General features: G+C 50.1%; 1 protein-coding gene across 1 annotated transcript; it reads right to left on the reverse strand.

Moving 5' to 3' along the window:
- Nucleotides 1–400: 400 nt before the first annotated feature.
- Nucleotides 401–14727, reverse strand: LOC306657241 (angiotensin-converting enzyme-like protein Ace3). The gene is made up of 15 exons (XM_079133050.1): nucleotides 12990–14727; nucleotides 12758–12894; nucleotides 12211–12369; nucleotides 11888–11975; nucleotides 11609–11752; nucleotides 10693–10884; nucleotides 10507–10604; nucleotides 10250–10422; nucleotides 9687–9910; nucleotides 9427–9571; nucleotides 8216–8314; nucleotides 7662–7784; nucleotides 3447–3631; nucleotides 2578–2954; nucleotides 401–972 (listed from the first exon to the last, which is right to left on the reverse strand). Exons 1-14 carry the CDS (start codon nucleotides 13144–13146, stop codon nucleotides 2593–2595), a joined length of 2286 nt encoding a protein of 761 aa, XP_078989176.1. The 5' UTR covers nucleotides 13147–14727; the 3' UTR covers nucleotides 401–972; nucleotides 2578–2592.
- Nucleotides 14728–16843: the final 2116 nt, after the last annotated feature.

A 16843-nucleotide genomic window follows, 5' to 3' on the forward strand; every position in this document is an offset into this window, starting at 1 on the left:
ACAGGAGAGTCTCCCAGACAGGCGAGGTGGGCAGACCGAAGGAGCCTCGAATGGTCTTTTGCTGAAGGCTCTCTCCAGGGACTGGCCACTCACTAAGCCTGACCCAAATAATGGTACCATTAGGCCTCTAGACCTCACTTGACACATGCCCAGCCTCTGTGCCCATGCAGTGTCAAGCCCAGTCAGTGCCTGACCCTGGGAGGGTGGGGAAGGATACATATGAAGGTTGCACAAGAAATATGCAATAAAACGCCTCCATCGAAGTCCTAAGAACTCTTAGCACATAGGCACAGCCTGAAAGAAAAAAACTTAAAACCACCTATTAGTGAGTGACCGCTGATAGAAGTGTTTGAGTACTGAGAGCAAATGAACACACTGGAAGAGGCAGATGGAGGTGGGGTACAGTTTATTGAGGGTTCTTGGAGAGGAGAAGGGGACCCTTGTTCACTGAGCATCTTCGTGGGCTTGGAGGTTTGTAGTGGGTCCAGTGACAAATTTTGAGCCAGGCCTTGAGGAACAAGCATTCAAAATGGAGCGTGAACTTTAGGCAAAGCCTGAGGGTGATGTCAGTGCAGAGGGACTGAGCTGGGGAGTGGGAGAAGTGAGGATGCAGAAAAAGGGTAATTTATAAAGACCCTCTGATGCCATTTTGAACATCTAGGTTTAATTGATGGACAATCAAGTTCTTCGGCAGTTAGACATTTGGAAGGAAATTTGAAGGAAATATTCTGGCAAAATAAACTTTACAATGGTTGGTGGGGGAGGGAGAATGGCCAAGGAGGCTCAGTGAAGCTTTTTCTGGTGTCCAGGTGAAGGACTTGGAGTCCTCGGTTGAGTGTGACTTTTCCATGCAGAGCCACAGTGTCTGGTGGGGACCTCATTGGTCACTGTGGCTGGGGATGAGAGGGCTGCAAATGTGGCCTCCTGGGGGTCAGAGGTGTCCTGGTTGCCCCTGGTGTGGGGGCAGGCTGGCTGTGAAGGAAAGTGGAACTGTTTCTCACGGTTCAGTGAGTGGGGTGCTCTGAGAAGGGACTTAGGCAGTGGGACACTCACTCGTTCACTTATTCAAACATTTTTCAAGTCCCCATTATGTGTCAAGGCTGGTGCCTAGAGATGTTACCCAGAGGCAAACTCCTGATGTGTGACCAGCCCTTACAGAGCTAACAGCTAATATTTGGGGGTGAATAAGGACAGTACAGCACAAAAAAATAAAAGCAGTGACAGGGACATCAAACGAGGGTGCTGTAGAGTCTGGGGTGGAGTAGGAAGTACTCAGCCTCAGCTAGTACCCAAGAAGACATCTGGAAATCTGGGCAGATATAGGAACCATGGAGATCTCCACCTGGTACCTCTGTCCCCTAAACCATTAGCCTCTGGGCTCAGATCCTTTATCTGGACAGAGCTGACCTCATTTTTTGGCCATTCTCCTACAAACTTTACTGCAGTTCTAGTACCTCTTCTCTGTGGCTCTGGCTTTAATGCTCCTTCCTCTCAAGTCTCTTCTATTCTCTGACAGGCCCTGACTTTCAGGTTCCCCAGGAGGCCCTAGCCTCAGCCTTGTGAGTCTGACAATATTAGGTGCGGCACCCCCAGGGTCAGCAGACTGGAGGGAAAGCACTGGAAGAGGTAGGGGCAAAGTTCTTCCCCCCCTTTCCCCATGCTTGTCCCTTCACCACTAATATTGCAAATATCCTCCTACAGCTTTCTCCTCATCCCCCCTCCCTCTCCCTTCCCCCATTGAGCCTGGAAGGGCGCTGTTTGCCCTGTGCTTGCTCCCCGGGGCAACAGGCTGGGCAGCAGGTGTGTGTGTTGAATAAGGCCATCTCTGGAGCAGAGTGGCTGGAGATGAGCTTTGTTTAAATATTAAAGAAGTCAATCATTAATCACGCCTGGCTTGGTGCCCAGCTACCCACTGTCTCCATTTCGGAGGACCTGGGCTGGGGTAGGGAGAACTACGGGGAAGTTGGTGAAGCTACTTGCATCTTAAGTGGCCAACAAAGAGCTTTTTGGGATGGGATTATGCAGCCTGACACAGGGTGGGCCAGAGGATCAGTGGAGAGATGTGCCGACCCACATACGAAACACAATGATCATAACCTGAGCACCACCAATTCATAAAGGAAAGTCCAGTTATACCTGAGGGCATTTTATAAGGGTACTGAAGCAGAGTCCTTTTTCTAACCAGAGTAGAGATTCCTTGGGTCCTGCAGCTCCAGCCAAGCCCCGTAACTGGGCTCCTGAACTAAACAAGGCTATGTGAAGAATCACTTCTGGGTATGACTTGTGATGGGGGCGATTTGGAGGGAGACGGCCACTGGGTCACTAAAACCATGGTTCCTGAGCCCCTTGGAGAAAGGGGATTGGCCTGGAACCCAAAGCACACATGGAATCACAGTTGGTCACCTGTGCACATGGCTCCATGCACCAGTTTGCAAACACACAATCAGAATGCCACACGTACTCAGATCTGCCACAGCTGCATCCAATCACAATTGGGCACTGTGCCTGCAAACTCTCCCCTCCCTACCACCTCACTCTTTCTGGCTTGACTGCCCTCCTCCTGCCCCACAACTTTACCAGTCTCATTGGTGGCTAGTCCGAGCCCCATTTTTCATTTTTCATCCATGGAGGCTTCTGGTTCTGCCATGTGAAGATCCGAATGGTCAAAATAATTGAGCACAGCATCAGGATGAGACAGAGGCCCAGCAACATCCACTGTCCTCGGGCAGCCTGGTGGGGCTCCATGGCTATGCCTAGGAAGTGGGTGCCACCAGGCTCGGTGTTGCCTGAGTCCTTGTTCAGTGACTGTCTTTCCAGGATGAATAGCCTGGAGGCCAGCCCCAGAACCATCACGAACATGATCAAGCTCAGGACCAACAGCACCCACTGCCCAGACTTGGCCGCTTTAGACTCCAACTCCATACCCAGGAATGCTGCTTTAGGTTTTTTTCTTTCTGTGGAAGAAAAGAGGGTCTCACAGAGCAGATGGGTCTGTGAAGAAGTCCCTGGGGTCCCCTGTGGCTGTCAGGAAGGATCTGACTGCCACTGACCTTCTATTTTCTTCTCAGGTCACAAGTAAGGGCATTGCCCTAGAAGGAGGGTGAGAGAGTAGAAGGAAGAGAAGAAGATGGTTGTGGGTAGGGTGACATACCCCATGGAGCCCAGTCAGGAGGCAGGGTGTCAACCCTTTGCTTAGATGCCAGCCTCACAGTCTAGCTGGCTTGTGCACCAGGAAGTGACTGAGTTGGGGCTGGGCATGGGCTGTGGTCATGGCTGAGGCTGCACCAGGTCTGGTACAAAAAGGGTTACCCAGCAGCTGTGCTGTGCCAGCTCAAGCCAGGCTGTAGGTGGTATTAGGGCTTGGTCAAAGTAGGGGCTGTCCCAGGGCAGGGCAGTGTGGGGCCTAGGGCTGCACCAGAGTTGGGAGAAGGGTCAGATCATCCGACCTGGGAAGGAACAGCCGAAGTCTGGCCAGCCCAGGATTTCCCCCTGCTGCACATTCTCAGTCACCAGCCAGTTCAGCAGTGGCTTGAAGTAGCTCAGGAGGGCCTCCGTAGACACCTTGGACTGCCCCGTCAGCTCCTTTAGGACCTCTGGCCAGGGCTTGCTTGAGCCCAGCTTCAGGACATCCCTGGGGGTGTGGGGACAGCTGTGAGGCCATGTGAGAGTGTCAGCAGGTGCTGCTGGGACTCTTCAGTAAACCTTACCCTGGCCCCAGGACTTTGCCAGCCAGTGTCTTCCCACAGAGTTCAGCATGGTGAATATGAGCACTAGCTTTGAAATAAAACTCACATGAGTTTGAATCTCAGTTCTGTCACTAATTAACTGTGGGTTCTTGGGTAGGTAATCTGAGTCTCAGTTTCTACACCCATAGAAAATGTAGATAATAACAGTATCTACCTCATTGTGTTGCTTCAATGCTTAGAGGCAATAAATGCTAATTGCTGCTGCTGTTTGTTAGCACTAATGTGATCATTATTATTCTCCTGAACTCAAACAGGCACAAAGTCTGTTTTCTGTGAGGTACCCAGGGAAAGGCAGCTTTTCAGATTTCTGGTGTCCATAGGTAGGACTTGAGAAAATGCAAGAGATCATGAGCATGAAAGGTGCTCTGCGTGTCACCTGCAGGGCTGCACAAATGTCAGCTCTGTCTTTAGGCACACCCAGTACACGGTGGCAGATGGTAGAGCCTTCAACTCGGCACACTGCACTCATGGTGGGGGTACAGGGTGTGCCGAAGCCAGGTTTCCAGACTCCTCACCCCAGGCCCCCTGCAGAGCAGTAGTGGGTAGATGTTGGTCCTTTTCAACCTGTTGGTCCCTGATTGACCAGGAAAGAAGTGGGGTCTGGAGACCCAGAGGTCACCATGTGGGCCCAGGTTCTAAACCCAGCAGTGCCACCTGTGGGCCACAGAACTTCAGGAACACAACTTAAAACCTCTCTCAGCCTCAGTTCCTCATCAGTAAAATGGGTTCCATGAATACCTGCCCTTCATCACAGTGAGGAGTACATCAGATAATGATGAAGGAGGACTTTGGTAGCTTGCAAACATTACACACATCACTTAATAAACAACTGGGAAGGAATCAGGGGAAAGTAAAAGTCAGTATATTCTTGGTTGAAAGCATTGAGAAAGAATGTAGTTAGGAACACAGAGAAATGAAGAGTTATCAAGATTGAAAGAAAACAAAAGCAAAAGCAAAAAAGCCTAGGTCAGAGGAGTTTATCTGATCCCAGATCCTAGGTAAAAGGAAGAAGCTGGGGGGATCTTCATCCACTGAGAATCTACTTACTTAAAAACAGCACTTAGGGCTGTCGGGACAAAGCGTGTGACCCACCAGCAGCCCATGTGGGCTTCACAGAGGAAGAGGGCTGCAGAGCTGGCAAATGGGCACTACCTGGAACCCCCAACTCCAAAGTGACAGCAACGTACCCATGTACAAGGTCAGGCCCACAGTAGCAGGGTGTGGGAGGTAGGTGGGCTTTGGGAACTTAGATGGGGTCCACTTGGATTCTTCATTCCCAGAAGAATAAGACTGGACCCTGGTCCAGGGAATTTGCATATAGAATGTAGCAAAATCAAATTTTAAGCTACTTGAGGCAAGCTGGGTGTGGTGGCATGCACCTTAAATTTCAGCTATTCAGGAGGCTAAGGCAGGAGAACTGACTAAGCCAAGCAGTTCAAGACCAACATGGGCAACATAGTGAGATCCATTTTAAAACCAGAAAGGGTAGTTTCGGGGAGAAGGTAGGTTAGGCGAGAGTAGCCCAGAATCTCTCCTCTCCACCCCTCCATGAAACTGAGGGAAAACACGAATAAACCCTCTAGACTTAACCTACTTCTCTTCCTCTTAGCTAACTTCCAGTCCCTTTCCCATCCCCTGTCCTCAAGGAGGCAGATTTGAGACATGGGTCTCCTTCCTCACACTTGGTGCCCTATGAATATACTTTCTAATTTGCAAAATTCCTCATTTCAGTGGTTGGTATAATGCGTTATGGACAAAGTAGACCTCATTCAATAATACCTGCTCGCCATGCTCCTTATCGCTGCAAGACCCTCGCCTCCTCTCTCCCTTGCATAACCCACTACCCAGAAAACTGTGTTCAAAGTCCTACACGTGGGATTCGGGTCTTCCCAGAACAGGGCTCTGGGTGGTGATGTAGGAGGACTGGTGCCCAATGGTGAGAGACTGGCCACATGGTTTGGAACTGAGTCAGACCTTGGGAACCCTGAGCACCTTGGGTGAGGCAGAGGAGGAAAGTGACAAGAATGCCTAAGGTCAGATGCCCCACCAAGCAGGTGGGTTAAGGGGGGATTAAAAGCGAGTTGGTGCAAACTGGGTGCAGTGGTGCACGCCTGTAATTCCAGTGACTCAGGAGGCTGAGGCAGGAGGATCTCAAGTTTCAGGCTAGTCTCAGCAACTTCACAAGACCCTGTCTCGAAATAAAAAAAATAAAGAGAGCTGGGATGTAGCTCAGTGGTAAAGTGCCCCTGGGTTCAAGCCCCAGTACCAAAAAAAAAAAAAAAAAAAAAAAAAAAAAAAAAAAAAAAAAAGAAAGAAAGAAAGAAAAAGAAAAAAAAAAGAAAAGAAAATTAAGTTGATGTAAAGAAAACGGATGTCTGCTATTTCTTGCATACTACATTTGGGCACAGAGATCCCTTCTTGGTCCCCTGGCAGACCTCCTGAGCCTCTTTGCATGTCTACCAAGACCTTTCCTATTGCTGTGGTTCCTTTCTAGTATTTTGGAATTTATTTATTTCATCCATTACCTCCTGCTGGTTGTAAGGCTGCTGGTTGGCTCTGGCACAAGTGAATGTTTGCTAAATGAATACATGATGGGCAGCCAGAAACATGGATGCAGACGGCACAGAGATGCCCTTATGTTCAACACATTCAGAAAAGTGCAAATCCAAGCCATCAGCTAAAACAAACCCCTGTGGTATGGAAGGGTGGGAGATGATAGTCATGCAAACTACAGACTAAAGTCCAGAGGACCAGTCCTATAACGCATCTGGCCTGGTGCTTACAGATAAACTTCATGGTGGAATCACAAATATGATCATTAAACATGCAAAGGATACTAAATTATGTGGTGTTGTTAATTCTCTGAGAGACAGGAATAAAACTCAAGATGATCTTTACCAATTCAGGTAATGAATTAAAATCAGTAGAAATCAAGAGGGAAAGACCAGGGCAGTGGGTGAACTCTGCATCTTGGTGGTTGGGGTGCTGATCTTCAAACCACTAGACCTGGGTCAGATCTCTCCACTGGGGCCTGTATCCTTGGCTGGAGGAAATAGTGTGCAGGACATTGTGTTCTGGAGAAGTTCAGGCTTCAACGCATGATTTTGCTTCTTGCTACATTGAATGACACACAATCACATCACCTCTCTGACCTTCTGTTTTGTTGTTTGTAAAGGGCGGATGGATAATAATACCCACTTTATAAAGCTAAGAGTAGCTAACATGAAGCGTAATAAGAATACTCATCAGAGAGCCTGGACCATCACAGGGGTGTTTTGCACTTTCAGTTCAGGCCCCCAAACCCCTCCAAGTTTGCTTCAGGATCAAAACAAACAAACCGACAATGCCACAGAGGCAGGCATGGAAAGGATGAGCTAAATAGCAAGTGTAGGGAGAAAAGACCAGGGGATCAAGGTGACCACAGGCTAATGAGAAGTATGCAAAGAGACCAGTGTGAAAACAACTGGGATTAGTCTGGGAACTGGACCTGAGCGCCTTCATGAAGAGGTGAGAAAAGCAGAGCGCATCCACTCGGGCCTTAAATGCTGCAAAGAGGGCAGCTGGGCACCTCAAAAGAGAAGAGTAAGGAGATTCAAGTGGAAAACAAAAGGTCACAGCAGGGCTTCAGCACTGGCTTCCCTCCAGGGACCCTGGATTCATGCATATGCACCTGTGTATGCCAAAGGGTCTGAATAGCACGTTTGGCCACAGGAGGATAAACAAGAGGAAACGGGCTTCAATTAATGTAGGACAGACTGCAGTCTGACGCAAGGAAGAATTTTCACTAGAATGTCCACTCAGTGAAGCTCTGCCCTGGGAACCCAGGGTGGCCAGGTGAGGCAAGGGAGCCTGGAGGCGGGTTCCCTGTGAGGAAGACTGGGGAGCGGAGGACAGATGAGGGAGGAGGGCACTCACCCCAGGATCTTCCCAGCCATCTTGGAGTTATAGATGTTACACTGGTGCAGTGGTCCCATGTGGCCTGCGGCCTTGCACAGAGCTTCGTGGAACTGGAACTGAAGTACTAGGCTCAGGAAGTACCTGGAATGTGAGGGCAGGCTGGGAAGTGGGGGCCGACGGTGGGAAGCCCAGAGCCACTTGGGGCCTGGTAGCTTGGACACTCAGTGGCCCTTGTCAGGAGTCACCACTTTGGGTAGGCCTTATAATATTGGAAGGTCCTCCTTCTCTAACTTCCTAACAGTCACCTGACCCCACCTCCCTCTTCTTACCCTCCTCTAGGGGACAATGGGGATGGTGGAGAATATTCCTATTTACTCCGCCTTTCATACAGGATATGATGGGAAAGTTCAAAGAATTCCAGGGCACAGCCCTAAGAAGGCTGTGCAATCTGATGGGAAGAGGTAGGCAGGGGTGCAGGTGATGTTTGAACCTAGAAATGCTCGGCCCAGTCACCATGTCCCCCAAATCTCAATTCCCAGATCTGATTCTGCTGACAGCACCCAGGCCCTTACCCTATGTAGGGCACGCTGGCAGAAATGTGGAACTTGGCACCTGGGTCAAAGTCATCCTCTGACCGAGGAATAGGGGGGCACAGGCCCTGGTACTTCAACCTGGTAGGAGAAAGAGAGGGGCTTGCTCATGGTACCTGTAGAGCCTTTTCTTATTCAAAGCATTAATATGTCCATCAAAATTGGCTGAGGATGCCAATACATCCTCAATACAATCCAATACAATGTCTTCATTGATTGAAAACACATGAGATTGGGAGACAGACTGGTCTGATCTCTGGGGAGGTGTCATTAAGAGAACAAGTAAGGCCAAGTCCCTGTTTGCATCCATCTCCATCCTAATGACGTGGGGGCAGTGGATTATAGACCAGTAAACAGGCCATTTCATCTGGTAAGTAGTACTAAGAAGAAAACAGAGAAACACCCCTGTGGCGTGGTATTACTATTGTTCTCATTTTACAGATGAGGAAACCAAGGTTTAGAGATCAGGGGATCAGCTGCAGGAGACAGTGCTAGTTATTGGAGCACAGCCACAGGCCCACCCCGCCCTGTGTTCACCAGCCTTGAGCCAGTCAGTCCGGTACCTGGTGGATGTGGAGAAACCCTGGTCATGAGCATTTATTATTCAATCAAAAGATGTGCCAGACTGGAGTGGGCTCCTTTGGCAGTCTGGGGTTACTAAGCCTCTGGGAGGCATGCATGCATGTCAGGGTGGTGGGCCTGCCTCTCTCCCATGGAAACTCCTGAGGAGAAATGCTCAGGCCCCTGTACATCCCCTCTTCTGATCTTGCTGTAGAATGAGGAAAGGAGAGAGGTTCATGGGGCCTGCCTGGTGGTCAGTGCTGTTCTTGGAGAAACCCAGTTGCAAAGGTGGGAGTTTCCCAGCCACCCTGGGAGCAGGTGGGATTACTGCTAGGGTCCTAGTTTTCACAGATGAGATTGAAGCCTACCGAGGTTAAAGACTGGCTCAGTACTGGTGACAGATTCACAGTGAGGTCTTGTGATTGCCCATGCTGGCTCCATCCACTAAGCACGGATACATTTATCTGATGACAGCAAACAGTCCACACTGCCCTGGGGCTTCCCCAGTCCCCAGGGCACCAAGGTTGCACCCTTTATTCTACTTTCAAAAGAGAGGCCAGAAGCACCCTCTGGCAGTGGTGGTCAAGCCCTATCCAGGTGTGGGGAGAGCCCAGGACAATTGCCTTCCCTACCTGAAGTTCCACCACTCCTGGTTGTAGATGTCTTTTTGGATGGTGCCATCAAAGATCTTCCAGCGGAACATATCTATCATGTAGCCAAAGGGAATGAAGGCAATCTTGTCCAGGGCAATGCCCATTAGGAAGTTGACCTCCTCCTCTGGGGACAGGGAAAAGGTGATCAGATGATGACCCCTGGACTCTCCCTTCCATTAGCCTTGTCTGGAGCACCTAGGCTCAGGCTGCCCTCCTTCTTTCCCCTTGGTGCCCATCACCTGAGTCCTGGTGCTGCTGGCTGAGCAGACCTCTGTTAAGCAGATGCTGATAGGAGGAGGCTGAGAGGGTGATCATCGACCCCACGGCCTCTCCAAAGGCAGGATTGGCGCCTTCTCGGAAGAGGATGGAGAGGTTCTTGTACTGTAGGAAGTACTGGATATGGCCCATCTGGTGGAAGATGGACAGCAGATCTTCTATGTTCACTTCAGTGCACTTCTTTACCCTAGAGTGAAAGGGCAGAGGTCAAGGAACATGGGATGTTTGGACAGAACAGGAGGTTTTTCCATTCAGACTCTAGTAAGGATTGGGGCGGATGGGCGGGAGACCAGAAGAAACTTGACTTCTGCCTTTTCCTCTCCAGGTCCCATAACCAATCAGTGACCAAGACAGTTGCTTTTCTATCCACCTCCCCTTCTACCCTCCCAGCTGACATTCCCCCTGCCCTGTCCCAGATCTTCTGCTGCCCACTCCTGGTCTGCGCTGCCTAAGACAGGCAGATGCGGGTGGCAGGAGAGGAGTGCGGTGGGGCATGGGGCTGACTGCCGGCCGCGCGGGTGGGCACCTGAAGTCCTTGCCATTGTAGAAGTCCCAGGCAGATGTCTGGCACTCCACCTCCCGCCCATCAGGTGGTCTCTCCAACATTGACTTTTTCCAGAAATCAGGTGGGGCGGCCAGCATCCCCAAGGAGGTAAAAAACTTTTCAGCCTCTTCAAACATTTTCCCAGGCTTCCAGCGCTGTGGGGAAGAGGGGTGGGTGGGCACTGCCCTATTTGCTCAGGGGCGCTGGAGGGTGGGGACACCCACAAGTCAAGCACTGACCTGGCCTTTCATGATCTTCGTGATGTCCTCAGGGGGTTTCTTGGGGAAGGGCAAGACCAGGTCTAGGATGTTGACCCATGACTGAGCCCACATGTTCCCTGGAAGGGGATTGGAGGTGCTAAGAGAAGGTGACAGTGGTCTCCCTGCTTACTGAGCGCCTGCCTCTGCCACCAGCTGGGCCTTTACCTAGCAGGTGAGCAGGGATGGGCCCCCTCACGTCGATGATCTCCGGCCCATAGTGGCGGTGCAGGGAGCGGCGCACATAGGCGTGCAGGTTCAGGTAGAGCGGCTGCAGCTCCTGGTAGAGCCGCTCCAGGTCTTGCTCCAGGGTCTCATCCTCATACTTGGAGCGCCACAAAGCCCCCATATCTTTGTAGCCTGGAACAGGAGAGGGGACCCACCAGGTGCTCGCCACGCCACCCTTCAACCCTGGCCTCACAAGGCAGGAGGCCCAGGTGCCTTCCAGGGAAGCCACTTAACTTGGAGTCTTCATCTGCAAAAGGAAAACACTACCTTCCAAGGTCACTGTCAACCTTGGGTCAGAGCAAAGATGGAAAAGCACTGAGTGAAGCCCACAAGGTGAGCTCCTCCTCACGCCTGCTAGACCCTGTCCCCTTTCACCCTGCCTGGAGCCCCACTGACCATAGCCCAGTGGCCACGTGGTCTTCTTTCAGATCCTTCAAAATCCCAGCTTTCTTCCCACGGAGCTTCTGCCTAAGATGCTCTTTTGCTTGGCTCTTGCCTGTCTTTCAGGTGTGGGTGAATTTCAGAGAGACCTTCTCTGATCACGTATCTGGAGCCAGCATTTCCCCGTTCCCTCTCTGGACAGCCTCTTCCTCTGCGGCACCATCCCAGGTGGTACCAGAGATGAGTGTTTACTTGACCACAGTGGCCTCCCCACAGGACCATAAGCCCATCAGGGCTGTCTGTCTATCTTCATCTGCGTGGTTTCACAACTTCTTCAGTACCCAGCACACCTTAGGTGCTCTATCAATATTTGTGAAGTCCAGCTCCAGAGCTGGTGGTGGCCCTCTCTGAGCCTCTGCGAACTGAGCTTTGCCCCTTCCTGGGCCTTGCCCTGGGGCTGGTCCAACCTGCTCACCATTGAGCTGTGCAGCCTTGTTGCTGAGGATTACATAGCGCTCAAAGATGGGACGGAGCTGGCGACCCACAGCATCCCGCCAGCCTTGCCAGGCCCACACCAGTTCCTTCTGGTCCCTGGAGTTGGCCATGATTTCTTGGAGGTCTGGGCCCAGAAAAGGAGCTGTATGGGACCTCATGCCCACCTACCTCTGCCCTCACCCACCCTGGGTGCCAATCCCTCCCCAAGAAAGCAGTTTGGGTCGGGAGGCCCACTGAAGGGGCAGGGTTGGGTGCTCACCAGGCTCCAGGGGCAGGCAGGGCCCCTCATCCAGGCACACCTGGGCCATACTGTACGCCGTCTCCATGTAGGCCAGAAGCTTGTTGTACTGGGGGGGCAGGTGTCACCCAGGGCAGGCCTGTGCCCTTGGGCCCACCCCCAGCACTAGCCCCACCACCCAGGAGAGGTGGGCCTGGCTGAAGCCCCCACCTCCAGAGGAAGTTCTGGTCCCATCCTGCCAACCCCCTCCTGCCCCAGACACGCTGGCTCCCCCACCAGGCCTGACCCACCCACCCCTGGGGTGGGGGAGCGTGTGCCTGGAGGCCTGGGGCTCTATCCATCACCTCCCAGAGCTCGTCCTTGGGCAAGGCCGCCTTGCCTATGTCCAGCAGCTTACTCAGCATGCGCTTCACGGCCGGGTCCTGGAACTGGGCGATCTTAAACAGGCGGGCCCGGCTGCCGAAGTACACCATGACCTGGGACCTCTCCACCTCCTTGCGCAGCTGCAAAGAGGGTCACTGTTACTTGTCAAGGCAGGTCGGGGGAAGGTGTGAGTATCCCACGTCGAACTCCAGGGCCACAGCACCCCAACCCACTCCCACAGCCCAGGGTCCAGAAATACTGAAGTTTGCTCAGAGGTAGAGGGAGAAAGCCTGCGTCCCTAGAAGCAAGAAGATAAGATTACAAGGGGAAAAAAAGACACAGATTCTTATGCAGAGAAAGTTTGAGGCCACCAAGGGACCTGGACCTTGCAACCAACTTTGACATGTGCTTTGGGGCTTCCCTCTTTCCTCTAGCTCTGGAAAGCAGGCAGGAAGTGTGGCCCCCAACCCCCAAGACCCCTGAGAAGAGCAAGAGGATTCAGGAGGACTTGGAGAGGTGGTACCACACCATATCCTCTCGATTTTTCTTGGTGATGTTGGTGACATAGTTCCAAGCAGCCTCCATGAACTGGTTCAACACAACCTGGGCTGTTTGCTCATAAAACTGCAGGAACAGCTTTGCCTCGGTCTCGTTGTAGAACTCATCTGCAGGGAAGGGATGGGCGTCATGTGATCTGGGGAGGACTGCCCCTGCCAGGTCCCCTTCCCTGGTCCCACACTTCTTCAGGTCCCAGCCGCACCTAAGCTTTGATCACCCACAGTCATGAGCCATGGCAAGAGCTGTCCGTAACAGAGGAGCACAAGTAGGGAAGGTCCAGGGCGAGTCCATCTTGTTCCCATGACCAAGAGAACAGCAGAGCTGGAGGAGGCTATGGGCCAATCACGAGCCAGCTCCATATTGTGACATCAGGAGCCCAAGGGTCAGCCATGGAATGTTACAGCTGGAAATTCCCCACCCTCCTTCTGGTGCAACTGTCCCCATTTTATAGATGAGGAGACTGAGGTCTAGAACAGTCAGACCATATGACCTGATTCACATGGTCAGCTGAGAGAAGGGCCAAGAGGAGAACACAGGACTCTGGAGTTTGGGGACTGGACTTGTTACTTGGTCACTTCTTCCTGGGGTGGGAGCCATCCATGGGCATTAGCCAGGAATTGATGAGCCCCTCCTTCCCCAGGTGAGTGGGATGATGGATGGAGGGAGGGGCAAATGATGGCTAGATAGATGGAAATGACATTTCCCAGTCTTTAAACTCTAGAAGCCAGTTGCAGGTTTTGCTGACTGTACTTCTCGTGCTCACATTGGGGTCTTTTTCTCTCTCATAGGACATGTGATCCTTCCTAGGCCATGTAGGTTCCTTCATACCTACTTCTGTAGGGAGAACCTGATACTGAGTGTGAAGTCAGGCGGGGCGGCACAGAAGGCAGAGGACTGTGTGGGTGTGCAGAGGTGTGGCCAGCAACTTCGATTCGAGGTGTGCATCTGTGAGTACCTGGGCCTGATTTCAGTGCCAACCACAGTACTCAGCAATTTGGTGGCCCTTGGTGACTCCCCAGTACTCGGACACATATAGTCTGGGGAGACCCACCCCACCTGGCCCACCTCAGGATTCCTTCCTCAGACTCACTTGCCTTGACTCACAGACACTCACAGACTCCCTCTACTCTGTTTCCCCTTTAGTCAGCTCAGGATCACTCACTCCTTCACATGGGCCAACACCATGGCCAGAGAAAGTTGACCAGAAGGTTTAGAAAAAGTGCAACACACACACACACACACACACACACACACACACACACGGAAAGGAAAGGAAAAAAAATCAGTGACACTTCTGGCTAATTCGATCAACTGAACTCACAGGGAAGTCCCTCCTGATTCAAGCACATGGATATGCTGATAATATATGGTATTTTGAAAATGCAGAATGCAGAGCTGAGCTGGAAAGGAAGAAAGAAGACTCTTCAATGCTGGAGATGAAGAGGGCACTTGTGGCTGTGGGTGGGGGTGAAACCCGGCAGCCACATGGGAGGTTCCAGTGCCTTCATGCACTGGTGTCTGTGCAGGGGCAGCTGCTGATCACCTCCAGTGGGGTGAAAGCATCACCTCCATCAAGATGGGAGGCAGGCAGGTTGTGACTCTCTTTCTAAGGGGACTCTGCAAGAAGCAGGCATGGGCATGAAATCCTGCAGAAGCCTTTTCCAACTCAGTGAGGATGGTTCTTAGGTGAAGTCTATCAACTCAAAATCTGGTGCCAGGAGGGGCTATAACAACAAGCACAAGCACAGTCCAGTTGCTGAGTACCATTAGGGGTGTTCAGCATCAAAATCCTCATTACGAACCCATGAAGTGGGTACCATTGTCAATGTTCCATTTTCAGATGAGTAACAAGCATAGAGAGACTGAGAAACTTGCTCACAGTCACACAAATTAGCAAATTGTGAAGGTGAAGCTCAAATCCAAATGGTCTGGCTCCAGAATCTGTCCTAAACTGCAGATGTGATGAATGGAGCAGACCACACTGAGGAAAGACAGGTCTCAGCAGCCCAAAAGGTCTCTATGCCACATACAAAAATTAACTTAAAATGCATCTGAGGTCAAAACAGAAAAGCAAAATCCGTACAAATTTTTAGAAGAAAACATTGGGGAGATGTTTAATGACATTGGATTTGGCAAAGATTTTTTTTTGGATCGAACCCAGGGCCTTATGCTTGAGAGGCAAGCACTCTACCAACTGAGCTATCTCCCCAGCCCAGCAATGATTTCTTGGTTATGACACCATAAGCCTGGGAAACAACAAGAACATAGACAAATTTGACTTCATGAAAATGAAAAACCTTTGTGCATCCACGGACACCATCAACAGAGTAAAAAGGCAACCCACACAATTGGAGAAAATATTTGCAAATCTCAAATCTGACAAGGGATTAATATTCAGGATGTCAAGAGAACTCCTCTAACTCAATATCGAAAGAAGGGAGAGGAATTTGAGTAGACATCTCTCTCAAGAAAGTACACGAAGGGATCATAAGCACAAGAATAGATAATCAAAGACATTGATCATTAGGGAAATGCAAATCAAAATCCCTTCACACCCATTAGGTTGGCTATTACCAAAAACCTCAGAAAAGTGTTGGCAAGGATGCAGAGAAAAGGGAACTTTTGTGGGAATGAAGAAGACAGGCACAGCCACTGTAGAACAGTATGGAAGTTCTTTTAAAAATCAAGCATAAAATTACCTTCAGATCAGAAATTCCACTTCAAGGTATATACACAAAAGAAATAAAGGCAGGGGTTCAAACAGCTGTCCAGCAGTGTTCATAACAGGGTTATTCACAATAGCTTTTGCAAGCCCAAATGTTCACTGACAGATGAATGGATAAGCAAAATGGGGTGTATACATACCATAGAATGTTATTCAGTCTTAAAAAGGAAAGAAATTCTGATACATGCTTCAACATGGATGAGTCTTGAAAACATGCCGAGTGAAAACTTGGAATGGAACCACCATTTGACCCAGTTGTCCCACTCCTTGGCGTATACCCAAAGGACTTAAAATCAGCATATTACAGTGATGCCACCACATCAATGTTTATAGCAGCTCAATTCACAATAGCTAAGCTATGGAATCAATCTAGGTGCCCTCCAACAGATGAATGGATAAAGAAAATGTGGTGCATATACACAATGGAATATTACTCAGCCATGGGGAAGAATGAAATTATGGCATCTGCAAGTAAATGGATGGACCTGGAGACTATCCTGCTGAGTGAACTAAGTCAATCCCAAAAAACCAAAGGCTGAATGTTCTCTCTGATATGTGGATGCTCACTCACAATGAGGGGGTGGCAGGAGGGGGGGCAGGGAGTGAGGTTCATGGGATTGGACAGGGGGGAGTTGGGGAAGGGAATGGGAAAGACAGAGGAATGAATTGGACATAACTTTCCTACGTTCATATATGAATACACAATCCATGTAACCGCAAGAATGGGAAGTTATACTCCATGTATATATGATATGCCAAAATACATTCTGCTGTCATGTGTAATGAAAAAGAACAAATGAAAATTAAAATTAAAGAAAACATGCTGAGTGAAATAAGTCAGACCCAAAAGGTGCCTCTGGGTTCATTCCTGAGTACCAAAAAAAAAAAAAAAAAAGTTAAGATAAAGCTGAGGCTGAGGGGTTGGGGTTGTGGCTCAGCGATGGAGAGCTTGCCTAGCATGTGTGAGGTGCTGAGTTTGATCCTCAGCACCACTTGTAAGTAAATACAATAAAAGTCCTTCAACAACTAAAAAAAAAAAAAAATGAGACTGAGATGTTGTTGAGAGGTAGAGTGCATGCTTAGTATTAGAGACTCTAGAATCCCCAGCATCAAAAATAAATAAATGTTTAAATTGTGTGTATGTGTGTGTGTGTGTGTGTGTGTGTGTGTGTGTGAGAGAGAGAGAGAGAGAGAGAGAGAGAGAGACTAGGGATCAGACCCAGGGCCTCAGGCATGCTCAGTGAGTAATCTACCACTGAGTTAAATCCCCCTGGCAAAAAATGACTAAAATGGTTAATTTTATGTTATGTGTATTTTATAAGTTAAGGCAC

The sequence above is a fragment of the Sciurus vulgaris genome (genome assembly GCF_902686455.1).
Source record: "Sciurus vulgaris genome assembly, chromosome: 3".
NCBI classification, from domain to species: Eukaryota; Metazoa; Chordata; class Mammalia; order Rodentia; family Sciuridae; genus Sciurus; species Sciurus vulgaris.